General features: G+C 42.0%; 1 protein-coding gene across 1 annotated transcript in view; it reads left to right on the top strand.

Moving 5' to 3' along the window:
• Nucleotides 1-412, top strand: part of SCFD1 (sec1 family domain containing 1) — a 38,693-nt gene extending 38,281 nt beyond the window's left edge. The window contains exon 25 of the mRNA XM_035110166.2: nt 190-412. Within this exon, the coding sequence (XP_034966057.2) occupies nt 190-213 (24 nt within the window). The 3' untranslated portion in view covers nt 214-412. The remainder of the gene's footprint in view (nt 1-189) is intronic.
• Nucleotides 413-14,296: the final 13,884 nt, after the last annotated feature.

Here is a 14,296-nt window from a genome sequence, read left to right as displayed (position 1 = left end):
ATTCCTCAACCCTGCTCTATTTTATGAAACATTCTTGAGAAAATAAATTATTTTCAGTCTGAAAATATTGCCTATTTTGTTTCTCTTTAGTAATACATTAGTACACAATATTTGGATTAAGTCAGTTTTCTCCTTATAAACTGGAATATAATGGGTAATCTAATGTTTTTCTTATCTTTTTATATTTAGCTTTCCCAGCTTGGACAGAAATAGGAAAAGATTATCTGGCCTTTTGACAAAATGTGAAGAAAAGATCATGGCAACATGTAACAGCTTAACCTGTGCATAGTATTTAAACCTCAACTGATCCCTTAAACTGATAATTTTTATTAAAGGATATTCTGTACTTCTATATATATAAGACATACTACATGCAGAATGATATCAAATAAACCACAACACTTGGATTCTGCCTGCTGTGATATTTCTTCAATTTGTTTATATGTTGTTAGATTCAAGTGATAATTTATCGGTAGGCTATTCCATCTGGAATGTAATTTGTACTAATATTTCTCATTTAATTTGTTGGAATAAATTAAGCTCAGATCCCTCCTAAGGAACATGTTCCATTTTAGCTCAGCTGTGTAATTTTATCTAGCTGTGAAGGCATTCAGTTGTGTGTGCATAGATTATTAATCATTCATCTTTCTTGTACAAGGTGGCTTTTCAGTTCTTCTCTTACCTTCGAAAGCCTTTGATATGGGAAACACTTCATTTTGCATGGGGTTAGTCGGGGCGGGGGGAGACTTTTGTACCAGCCTAATGAGTCTTGATTGTGAACATTTACCATATATTCCTATAATAACCTATGAGTTATTGCCGATGCCCCACACACATACAGTAGTTCCCCAGGTGCAATGGGACTGCCATTTCTTCTCCTACACCTATCTGCCCCCCAAATCTGCTCCAAACAATCCTCCAGCACTCTGAAGCTGATTTTGAATGTGTGCAGGGGCTGGAGGGAACAGTAGAGGAAGTTCATTTGCACGCACAGAAGTCCATTGTGCCATTGGAGTGTTAGTTGCAGGCCCAGTCTCAGTGTTGCCCCACTTCCCCGGTCAGTGTCTATATGTAATATATGGTTAATAACTCAGACAGACAATGATCTGGATTAAAAATGACCACAACTTTATTGATTACAGATGTAGGTGAAATTTATCCAAGGGCATGGTTTTAACACATTTAAGGGCTCTGCAGCCTTGAAAATGGCAGGCTGGAGAGGGGGGGGGGCAAATAGCAACCTGCCACTAAAAATTCTTGGGACAAGAAGTAACTGCTCTTTGCCCCCCCCCCACCAGCCATTTTGGTGATGAGTGGAAAATAAACTGGGATTTTAATCCAAGCCCCAGATTCAGGAGAATTCTAATCCCAAATTACCAAGATCATTTCCAGACCAGTACACCACAACTTGCAGCATCTCTAATTGCAATGTACACATCTCTTACTCCAATATAAACTTGAATGAAAATCCATTCAGACACTCTTTCTAAAATTGGGGAGTAAAGTATGATCAAACATATATCAAGCATTTTACCAAGGCTATAAAATAACCCTTATAGTGTGTATATGCCCCTGCCATTTTCTTCAAATCTTTCACTGCCCTCTCCCCCCAAATGCTCCTACCATCACAGGCAATGATAATCCAGATTTCAAACAAAGGTACATCCAGATTTCATAGGCCACTCATCAACCTGGGGAAATTAGGTATCACAATTTGCATTTTGAAAATGAAGCTGTTATTTCCAAGATTTTCTGTACCAGCATCAAGAAAGCTATCAGAGCCAGCATAAAATCACCAACAAGATTACATTTATAAAAGAAATTAAAATACATCACAAGTCAATTAAATTACTACAACATAGCTGAATCTGTCCAGCAATAATGAAAACCAGCACATTTGCAAAGTTAAGCAGAGTCCAGCATGGTTTCAAACTGGATGGGGGACTCTGTGTTGAGATTTCTGCATTGCAGAGTGTTGGACTAGATGACCCTATGGATCCCTTCCAACTCTACAATTCTATGATTCTGTGAATCCTTCAGGGAAAGCCTGGGTGAACAGGTGGGTTTTATGCCGGTAAATAAATGCCTATACAGTAATTGCCTGCCTTGTGTTAATTGGAAGTGCATATCAAAAGGCAGATACTGTCACACTACAGGTTCTGGTCTTAGTGGGCATAAAATAAACCTCAGAAGTATAGAGCCCAAAAGTGTGTCTCCCAAGGATCAAATTAACCAGGTAGGGCTATCCTATATAATAAAGTCCCTGTGTCTCTGCATCCAGATTCCGTGTGTCCCATTTTCCGCGCTACTGAGCATGTGCCCCAAGGACACAGGGATTGGACACAGAGACTGGACGCACACAGAGCCGGGGGGGGCGGAATGCGGTTCTCTCTCCCTCAACGGCTTCCCCTCCAAACTGCCATTCCGCGCCTCGCCTCCCGATTAATGGCGCGAGGGGAAGAGGGGAAGGGACCATGAGGGATTGAGACACGAGCGTGCGTTCCCCGCCGCCGCCGCGTTCGTGTCCCCGCCGCCGTTCCCCACCCCCACCCCATCGCCGCACCCCAACCCCTCCCCCCACCCAGCGTGTGGCGGGCTCAGCTCTGGGTGGGTTGGGAAAGGCGAGGAGAAGGAGGCTGCTTTTTCCCCTTTTTTTCTCTCCTACGCTCCCCCCAGACAACCAGCAGCAAGCGGGCGTCACGCACACGCGCTCGCTCTCCCCCCCACCCCTCTGCCTACCATTTCCCTCGCGGTGCAGGGTCAGAGGCAGACAGAAGCGGGGACAGCACATGGGGAGGAAGAGCAGCCCGGGGGGGGGAGGAGATGTTTGACAGGGAGCAGGGAAGGAGGGGCGGGTGGCAGCCGCCCGCCCCTCTTTCCCTGCTCCGTGAAGCATCTCCTCTGCTACCCCGTGCCTCCGCTGCGTTCAGCGAGAAGCCGGTGGCAGTGGAGGGATGCTGCTCATTCTTCCCCGCTAACCCTTCGCAAAAGCAGGCTCGAGCCCAGGGGGAGGGCAGGAAGGAAAGAGGGCCCTGGCCGCCCCTACCTTCCCCCCTCCCCTGCCTAGGCATGGACCACAGCAGCGGAGGAGGAGGAGGCGGAGCAGCGACAGCAGCGCCGGTGGCAGCCCAGGAGAGTCCTGGCACGTGTGGGTGGAGAAAAGAAGGGAGGGGGAGAGGGGGGAATGGGCGGGGGGAATTGCATGTTCCAGCACCCATTAATTTAACGGGCTTCGAGATACTAGTACAATATAAGCTTGAAGGTAACCTGGTTCCAAGTTATTCAGAAGTAGGTTAGATGGACTGGTGCCATAATTTTGAGACAATCTTGCTTTAAGATAAGCATGTAGTCCAGGGATGGTGAACCTCAGGCCCTAGGGTCAAATGTGGTTTTCCAGGGCGCTCTACCCAGCCTTTGGAACTTTCCAAGGCCACGCCTCTCGCCAGCGACACTCTGCAACCTCCTGGGTTTCTTTTGCATGGCTAGAACGGATCCTCGAACCATCGTATCAATACCTTTTGCTTCTCTAGAAAGAGGGCGAGAATGGGAAAGGTAGAAACCTCTGACTACTGTATGGCTAGAATGTAGCTCATTGTAGAAGGGTAAGAATTGTCTCTTTTGCCACCCACTTTTGCCTCTGCAAATTTTTGCCCAATGCTGGCATGCAGGCCCCTGAAGGCTGCCCATAAGGGAATGCAGCTCTTGGGCTGGAAAAGCAATCCTCACCCCAATCAAGTTGATTCCCCTGCATGTCAGTCTATTTGTATCCTTTTGCCAAGGGGGGATTTCCCATGTATGAAATCGCACAATGCACTGAGCTATCTAAAGCTGTTTTAGCATTTGAGCAGGCCTACCTCAAGCACTGGGAATATTCTTCACTAATGTTCTCTGGCTGCTGCATGCAAAAAGATTTGGTATATTGAAGAGGAAGAAGCAAAATGCTGGCTGGTGAGGAAGGTCGCTCAAGGCATTAGATTATCTTTGCCCCTTCCAGACTTGGATTATGTTAGTCTAAATACAAATTGAGGCTGGGGGCAAGGGCAAGTTCTTTTGGAATGGCTGCTTCACTTTCGCCTAAGCACCTTGTTTTGCTTGCCCTGCAAGACAGATCTGGGTCGCAGAGACAGTTGTGAACGTCAAGACCTCGAAACTTCTAATGCCTCCAGCATTTATGGTGCTACTAATTACTCTAGAGTCATGTAGAGCAACTGTCAGAATGTGCCATTGCATCATCCATCCCCTCAGATAGGCAGTTATAGCATACCATAGTTGCAATAGGTGCTTCATTCACTGACTTGTAGGTGTGCTGCTACAGACAGTAGGTAGTGCTGATGGACAGCTCCCGCCTGTTGCAGAGTAACAGGTCTCGTTTTGAAGTCTTAGAAGACTGGAAGGCTGTCTAGGTAAGAAGACAGTTCGTTCCTGTTGTGTTTTCCTGAGTAGTCATACAAGGCATATTTGACTTTGCTCAAAAGAAAGGGGGGTTCTAGAAAATCTGGACCATGATTTTCCAGGTTATGAATTCAATGGAATATATATATATATATATATATATATATATATATATATATATATTCAGAAATCAAGATCTAAATGCTCCGATTTGTTACTCAGTTTCATTTTCCCCTATGTATGGGGCTATGGGAGAATAAGGACAGAAATAAGTTTGAGGGGAAGCTTAGGGTGTGACATTTTGATCACAAAGGAAACTTTTTGTGCCAAGGTCCCTGAGGTGTGCCTTATATGCCTTTCAAACAAATTGCACTGAAGTGATTTATGGGATCAGAAACAGTTAATAACGGGAGATAATTTGATTCTGTGTAGAGAAGGACTCTCTGGTGAAAGTTATAAGGACGTAACATACACACCTCGCCTTTTAAATTCCCATGACCTTTGTCTAAATTGATTAAGAACCTCTAGCACAGAGACGTCTCCTTTGCAATGTTGCTTGCTAGAGGCCCATAGGAAGCAACCTTACCCAGGTGTGGATTGTTGGCTTACTCCATGAGGAAACTGCCTTGTGAGAACATTTCCAAGTGGCTTCCAGACTGCAGCCATTTTGTGAAAAGGACCCCCAAAATGTCCAAAACTAATACAGAGCTTCCCCAAAAGATAGGAGTACATAGAAGTTGATCCTTTTTTTTTTTTATCAAAACAGGCATGGTTTAGCTGTGGCCTTCTAGATGCTATTGAACTGCACCTCCCATCATCCATGATCAAGTGCCAAAACACAAAATTATTTAGAATTCAAGGAAGCCTTTGCCTCAAGAAAGAGTTGAATTCATTTCATCCAGTTTATGAAAACTTCACACTCTGTTTTTGTTTTTTTAGGCTTAGAAATAGAATTATAATTACAGATATTTCAGAAGCATGGAATAATATATTTATCACATTTCCAGCTGCTTTGCAGATTTCATCAAGTGTTTTGGGAAATATTTAGGCTGACTTTGAACAGAATTAGTAGGCTTTGTACAAATAGCTGAGATGCAGGCGAACATTCACCTAAGCATACTTTACACTAAGGATTTTATCATTAGAGAGTTTCATTCAAAAATAAAAGGATGACCTTTTGGGGGTACAGTTCTGAATAATCAACTTAAGATAGGTGTTTTTCTCATGTCCTAAAAGTGGCATATTGTTCACATCAATTTTGCCTGACATGACTGAACTAGATGAAATTATCCTATTTTTTCATTTACCTGTCATGCATTGCTTGCATTCTGCTTAGGTCAAATCCCATTCAGATTTGTAGAATACCAGTTTGTATGGTGCAAAGCCAACCACTGAATTCACACACACACACACACATTTGGTTTCCCCCCAAAAGTTCACCAATTTGGGTTTGATCCCAAAAAATGCTCAACAACTTTGTGGGTGTCAGGAATTTTACTATTTGAAATATGGCAACCCTAATTTTATCTGAGGTTGTTCTGAAACCTCCTCATTTAATTCTGTCCATGATATTATGCTGGTCTTGCAAGTACCTAGAGGGAAGGCTTTCTGGAAATCCCAGCCATATCACTCTGAAGTCCTTGATGAAGAGTTTGATACATGTGTTGCAAATAAATAACTGGAATTGCCACACTTAGTTAACAAAGATTAAATAAGGAGCACTTTCCCCATCTGATGGTGGGTAGGTGGAAGAGAAGAAAAATCTCACCTAGACGTCCTTCACTTGTTAACCTCTATCCCTTAAATAGTGGATAGAGGATCAGTACAACATACATATGCAATGAAATAAATTTTAAAAAACACAATTTTTTCTTGATTCAGGTAGGTAGCTGTGTTGGTCTGACGCAGACTAAATAAAAACAAAAAAACAAAAATTGTCCAATAGCACCTAGAGACCAACTAAGTTTGTTCTTGGTATAAGCTTTCGTGTGCGTGCACACTTCTTCAGATACACTGAAACAGAAGTCACCAGACCCTTATATATAGTGGGAGGGTGGGATGGGGTTTTTCTCAGAAGGATAGTAGGAGATGGGTAATTGACTCAATGGGTATGGTAAACCTGTAAGACAATTAGTCCTAAAGGAAAAAGCAGGTGATAGTATGCAGGTGACCAAAAATAGCTTTAGCATATGTAATGAGACAAGAATCCAATATCTCTATTCCGACAAGTTCTCTCTGTAGTTTTCAATTTAGTAATATGTTGTAATTCAGCAACTTCTCTTTCAAGTCTATTTCTGAAATTCTTTTGAAATAAGAGAGCTGCTTTGAGATCCTGTACCGAATGTCCTGGGAGATTGAAGTGTTCTCCTACTGGCTTCTCTGTCTTGTGATTCCTGATGTCAGATTTATGTCCATTTATCCTTTGGGGTAGGGTTTGGCCTGTTTGTCCAATATAGAGAGCTGAAGGGCACTGTTGGCATTTGATGGCATACACAATGTTAGAAGATGAGCAATTGAATAGGCCTGAGATGGTATGTTTGATGTTGTTGGGTCCAGTGATGGTGTTGTCTGAGTGTATGTGGCAGCGAAGTTGGCATCAATCTCTGGGAGGATGACCTTTCATTGCCCACAGACAACCACCCAATCTTAAACAACTCCTCACCCACAATAATACAGCAAACAGACTTAACATGGACACTGGTACCAGAGCCTGCAATAAACCCAGATGCCAACTTTGCTGCCACATACACCATTTTTTTCTTATTTTTCATATGATTTTTTTGAACAGAGAGAGGGAGAACAAATCTGCCTTTCATTTAGTCAGTTAATGCATGGAGGTTTTTTGAAAAGCTTTCCTTCCTTTAGAGTGGATATTTCCGTAGTTATAAAACTAAGATGTTCTTCCAAAAGCTGCAGTAATTCTAGAATAGCCATATGATGTGAAATGAAATGTGGTATTTACAGATTTGGTGCCCTCAACCTCTTTTCTATTCCTCTAGGTGTCATTTGTAATTTGTTCAGCCTGTCTCATGGCATAGTCTCCTTATGCGGTCATCTCCATGTGGTCAGCATGTGGCTTTCAGGTGCCTGCACTCACCAGTGGCCTAGCCAGCCTTTTTGCCAAATCTGCCAGTTTTTACAACCCATTCATCTATACTGGCATGACTTCTAAATTCCGTAAGGACATAGTAACTTTCTTTTGTGGCCTCAAAAGAGACAAGGAGTCAGCCATGCAAATGCCTATGTTGGTGCTTGATAAAAGGCACGAGCCAGCAGTCTGTCCAAACTGACAGCAGTATTTGGTGTCCAAAGTTCCTGAGGATAAAATGCCAGGCGTAGAAATTAATTGAGTGTCCAGAGACACCATCCTTTGGCTTCAGAAGGACCTACATTTGTTCTCTTGTTTCTAATAAACTTATTGTTCTAGTCGCTAAAACAATTCCAAGGTATAAAAGACAGTCTGACTCTGACCTTGGGCTGAAGAAATAAATACCCTGGCAATTAAATTCCCCAGCAACAGTTTTTGTCCTTAATTTATTAATAAATTTTGTATTATTATTTTTTTAAAAAGTATAATTTTACTATGCCTTAAAATTCATTGGTGGAAACTGTCTTTCTAAGAAGGAGACAGGCTTTTTTCCTAGAAGCTTTTTGTAAAGTGCATGTTACACTTACTAATAATGAAATATATTCGTCCAGTTAAAATTATAGATAGATGCTTCCTGTTTATGATGTTATATATAGCATTTATTTTGTTTTCCATTTCCTGCCTAGGCCAATTCCTTTTCTTTTATTTGCAAAACCCTGCACCATTCATGACTACCATTTTCAAATACAATACAGTGGTACCTTGGGTTAAGAACTTAATTCGTTTCAGAGGTCTGTTCTTAACCTGAAATGGTTCTTAACCTGAGGCGTGCTTTTGCTAATGGGGCCCCCTGCTGTTGCTGCTGCTGCTGCGCCACTGGCGTGCGATTTCCATTCTTATCCTGGGGCAAAGTTCTTAACCTGGAGCAACCACTTCCTGGGTAGCAGAGTTTGTAACCCGCAGCATCTGTAACCCAAGGTACCACTGTACAGTCAAACCTTGGTTGTCAAATGTAATCAGTTCCGGAAGCCCATTCAGCTTCTGAAACATTCAACAACCGAGGCGCGGCTTCTGATTAGTTGCAAGAGCTTCCTGCACTCAAGCAGAAGCTAATTTGGACGTTCAGCTTCTGAAAAACATTCGAAAACCGAAGCATTTACTTCTGGGTTATCGGCATTCAGGAGCCTTTCGGGAAGCGAGGTTTGACTGTATCTCACAAACACTCAGGACAGTCTAACACCTTGAACATCCATTAGAGTGCAAAGAAACACTTTGAAACTTCAAGCAGATATACTGTACTGTTTACCCATTCTGTTTACAGGGGATTCTCATTTACTGTAGTTAAAAAATCAACCGAGTCTTAATATTCATCTTATCTTTCTACATTAGCATTAATTTTCACATTTACAGTCCATCTTACTAGAGTTGCCAGTGCCTTACCATCACAGTTTTGAAAGTGTCAGATGGAGGCCAGTGAGGAATTACCAGATGGTCGGTGACAACTCCAAGCCTTCCATGGACTCTCTCATCCTGGGCTTTGTGTCACTTTGGCAATGACACAGAGAAGTTGGACACAGAGGATTAATATGGTAAGATTTGGGACCTTTGGGTTTTGTTTTGGGCTCAGCTTGAAATACTGGTGAAGCAGACTCACAAAACATAGCAGCTGAGGAAAGGTCAGGTGTAGAATAAGGGTGTAGCTAACACAACAGAAAGTTGAATGGAAAGAATATACAGCCAATAGGAAGGGTGATAAATCAGCAGCAGAGCATCTGCTGTGCATGAAGAAAGTCCCAGGTTCAGACCTCAGCATTAGGGAAGACCCCTGCATGAAACTCTGGAGGCTACTACAGTCAGTGTAGACAAGACAGAGCTGGATGGACCAATGGTCTGACTTAGTAAAGGCACCTTCCTATGAGAAAGGTAAGGGACTAAGAATGGCAACCAGAATGACCACTATGGGGTGCAGAAGATACAGAAGAAAGGAGACAGAGAGAGAAATAGCTGGTGGCAACCAACCCAGGGGGGGAAGTTAAGGGGTAGATGGGTTGAATAGTTGCTAAAGATATCAAAAATAGCATGGGCTCCTTGGGCTTCTTGAGCGAAAAGTTGCTGGGAAGCTTGGTAATCAGCGTTTCAGTGGGGTAAAAAGAAGTAATAGCTGAAATGGACTGATGGCCAAGAAGAACCTTATTTGTCCATAGTGTAGTAACAGGCTATTTAACAACAACAAAAGTCCAAGAACAGTGTACCCATTATAGCTTTATTTTTAGCAGATGTCTTGAGGTGACGCTGAGCAACGAAGCAACAGTGAGTTCCATATTACAGTTCCTGCTGAGAGCTTTTCCGGAACATTGGCTACCCTGAGCACTTAGATTATCTTTTTTTTTAATACAGACACATGGAAGCATCTTTCTAAAAGGTTCAAATTTGGCATCTGAAATACATAGTTTAATCTACGCCTCTCCCCACCCCCTAATACCTGGCTCTGTAGCCTTGCGATCAGATACATTCCTTTTGAACTCCAAAACAACATTTCTGGGACAATGAATAGAGAAGCCTTTGGTTTACAAAAATATTTTTGCAACAATCAGGTGCCTGAATGCGCTTCCTGTAGGCCTGGCGCTCATGAAGGCGAATTATGATGCTATGAACTATCACTGACCTCAAGTTTTCTGGGATCTATTGAATCATGCCAGCACTGAAGCAATAGGACTCTTTGTCGTTAAGAGTTACCTAACATTTGCCATGGGAACATTTGGGGAGACTGGACTCCTTCTCTTTGGCAGCAAGCACCAGGACCAGTTGCAAAAAGCACCCAGGAACACAACTACAAAACAATGGTCTCTGGGGTGGGACTGTGCTGTTCTATGAAGCTCTTTCTTCCAAGGTTTTCTCCAGCTGCATTTCTGTTTGGATTCCTCCGAGGATGTATGGACAGAGCTGGTAGTATGTTTTTGCATTTGCACTAAAAATAAAACACCCATGTTATTTGCCAACACACTGTGGCTTCTTTAGCAATCTTTAGTTTTTGTGCTTAAAATGGATTTCATAAGCAGTCCTGGCCCGATACGGAGCCCAAATCTACCCATTCCTCAGGGGGGATTACTTTGTATTATTTTAGAATTTTATGATGTTTTAATGGTGTTATTGTATACCACCATGATGCTTTTTATGAGCTTGCCTATTCTTATAAATAAAATATATTGTGCTGCAGAAGTCCTACCACCATTTCTCCCTATGAATAGACGTTAATTACTGTATTGGTCTTAATATAAGCCTCACTTTCCCCCCAAATTCTGACTGTGAAAAGTTAAAGTGCGGCTTAAATTCGCGACCTTACAAAAATTGGCTTTTATGATATCGCTGCTGAAACAGACATATGGTAAAACGAAACGGGGGTGAGTGCCTGTGGAATTTTAAGGGAGCGGCTTATATTCAGGTAGTCTTTTCTTCTTTTTCCCCCTTGAATTTTAAAGGTGCAGCTTATATTCGGGTGCAGCTTATATTCGGGCCAATACCGTACTTTCATTTTAGTTCTGTGTTTAAATAGGTATTCAGCTTGTTCTGCTTATGTTCCTTTGACATAAATCATTTTAGGAGGTATATACCCATCAAGCTGATTCATTGCAGCATGGGATGTTTTTTTAAAAGAAAGTCTCTTCCCCCCCCCACCACCAACTGTTATTTTTTTATATGTAAAAATAAATCTGTTCAAAAGCACAAGCCTTGCCATAACCAACAGAATTAAAATCCATGCTTCCATCTGAAGTCTGTAACTAAACAATTCTACAGTGCTACCCTGATGAGCCAAAAATGACCACACAACTTGAATATTTCCTTTGTTTCTTTATTCCGAAAAGTTCTGTGTTGTCTACTCTAATTTGCTTTAAATTTCCAGGAGAAATGTACATGGGCATAAATGATGCCTTTCAAATATCCTAGATGAATGTTCGTTTTGGTGCAACTTGATTGCCAATCTCCAGAATCATTAAGAAAATAACAACAGACTACTGTATTATAAAAGCAATTTACTCTCTCAAGAGTTTTGCATTCTTAAGAGAGGTATAATATTCAATTGGATCAATTTGTCTTACCTACAGAAGGAAAACAAAAGATCTGCCAAGCCTAATTATTTGTATGAATTTACAGCACTCGCCTTTGTATTTTCCTCCTCTGCTGTGGCTTACAGCCTTCTAATCACAATGTATTCCATATCTACAGTAACGTTTTCCATATCTACAGTAAGTCAATGCATCGGTGACATTTTTAAAAAGAAAAAGCATTACTTTTTTAAAAAAAATCACGACAATGTACTTTTATTCAAACAGAACATAACAACATCTAGAATATGCATCCTAGGTTCACATCTATGTATTTGAGATCTTAAAGGTAAAGGTAAAGGGACCCCTGACCATTAGGTCCAGTCATGACCGACTCTGGGGTTGCGCGCTCATCTCGCATTATTGGTCGAGGGAGCCAGTGTATAGCTTCCAGGTCATGTGGCCAGCATGACAAAGCCGCTTCTGGCAAACCAGAGCAGCACATGGAAACACCGTTTACCTTCCCGCTGTAGCGGTTCCTATTTATCTACTTGCATTTTGACATGCTTTCGAACTGCTAGGTTGGCAGGAGCTGGGACCAAGCAACGGGAGCTCACCCCGTCACAGGGATTTGAACCGCCGACCTTCTGATCAGCAAGCCCTAGGCTCAGTGGTTTAACCCACGGTGCCACCTGTGTCCTATTTGAGAGCTTAAGTTTTAATAAACGACAATGGCCTTTTTGCCAGTTGCCATGATAGGTAATGGGAAGCTGTGCTGTTGCCAAGCTGCTCTGGAGGCAATAATGAGTTATTTGGGGAGTGTGTCAGGGGCAGACTTTTGATCTTCTGGATTCAAGGCCCCCTCATTTCCCCAGAACATGGAGAAAACTACACCAGTCTGTAACCAACAGGAGGGCAAGGAAAAAGCCTGACAAGAAAAGGAAGGAGTGGGGGAAAGCCTTCTCACCTTCCGCTGGTTTGAGTCACCAGTCTTGCCATTGTTTGTTTCAGCTGCCAGGCTTCAGTTCTATCTCTGAGTCTTCAGAAATGAAATCTCTGCGATCGGATGCTGGTGGAGTGAATGCATGCAAATGCAAGTACGGTCTCAGCCTCTGCATTCATTTCATTTCACTTTTAATTCGTATACTGCCTTTCTATACACAAAGCCGTTTACAAGCTGTAGCAGCAACGAAATACACAACAAGGATCACACGTCCTCTTACAATCTGATCCAATACAAGTAAGTCACAATAAAACATATTACTTTAAAAGAAGCAACTTATATGAAATAAGGTAATCTTTGATAATCCACTTTGAATATATTGCACAATAAAATTAACTCTCAAAATATCAGAAAATAATAATTTAAAATAATTTACTCTCAACAATTGCAATAAATCATTACTAAACTAAAATCACCAAAAAGCAGCAAGATCATAATACGTAAAACACCACAGTACATATAAAGACCATGCCATGAGGTTGAACTGAGCAACAAAGTCAGGAAGCTTATATGATTCATTATATTGTATGTATAATTGTGTATAGCGATTAGGAATGGGGAGGTCTCTTGGTTCTGGCTTCTCTCTGTTTCCCCTTTTTCCAGTATTGAGTTGAGTTCACATCTACACATCAGTTTGTGATTTCTTTTAAAATGATCCAGTTATGGTTATAGCAGCAGTAATAATAATAATTGATAGCCTTGTTCGCCATGAATTTGTGTGATCCTTTACATTTTGTGAAAGTGAATTTCATAGTTCAGCTCAGGGCCGGGTTTAGGTTTGATGAGGCCCTAAGCTACTGAAGGTAATGGGGCCCTTTATATGTCCAGCTGTCCTTTGTCAACAACAAATTGTCAGTTTTTTGTGTTGAATATATATTATATGGTAATTTATGGACCTAATAGGTACCTAAAGCCATTTGCACATGCAGAATGTAGGCACCCTATACAGTGGTACCTCGACTTACGAATAACTCTACTTACGAATGTTTCTACTTACAAATGGAGCTCCCTCCGCCATCTTGGATGCGGTTTAGATAGGATTTTTTCGACCTACGAATTTTTAGATAGGGTTGCTTCGACTTACGATTTTTTTCATCCAATGCATTCCTATGGGATTCGACTTACAAATTTTTTCGACTTACAAATGTGCGTTCGGAATGCATTAAATGCGTAAGTCGAGGTACCACTGTATATAGAAATGAGCAAACCAGTGATATTTTAGGGAGCAGGCTAGCAGGCGGGGCCCATTACTTACACCATAGGAGCCTACACAATGCAAAACACTGTTGCTGTATGTAGGTTTTATTTTATTTGTTTTTTATCTTATATTTTGGAAATGTACATCCGGGTTTCTTTCCTTGAAATTTTTTGGGGGGCCCCAAGAGAGTGGGACCCTAAGCTAAAGCTTGTTTAGCTTATACATGAATCCGGCACTGGTTTGGCTATGCGCTTGTGTGCAGAACGCTCATGTGTGCCACTGTACCCCTTCTCCTTTACAACTGCTGACAGTGTGTCAAGCCACTTCCTCTTCTCTTTCCAAAACAGTGGCAAACAGTTCATGTGGATTGAGGAGGAACAATGTGATGCTGGCAAACTGGAAAGGGAAGAAAGGGAAACGGCATGGCGTGGCACCCATTTACCACCTTCCCCCATCCCTCAGTCTTCCAGGACAGCCCCTACAATCTTCACATTTGAGCTGTAGCCTTGATAGCCCAAAGATTGGGCCCCAGGTCTAGTTGCACTGGGCCAAAGCAGGAGACCTGGGAACCC

The sequence above is a fragment of the Zootoca vivipara genome, chromosome 1 (assembly GCF_963506605.1).
Source record: "Zootoca vivipara chromosome 1, rZooViv1.1, whole genome shotgun sequence".
Classification (NCBI taxonomy): Eukaryota; Metazoa; Chordata; class Lepidosauria; order Squamata; family Lacertidae; genus Zootoca; species Zootoca vivipara.
This window is presented reverse-complemented; position numbering and strand designations above follow the sequence as displayed.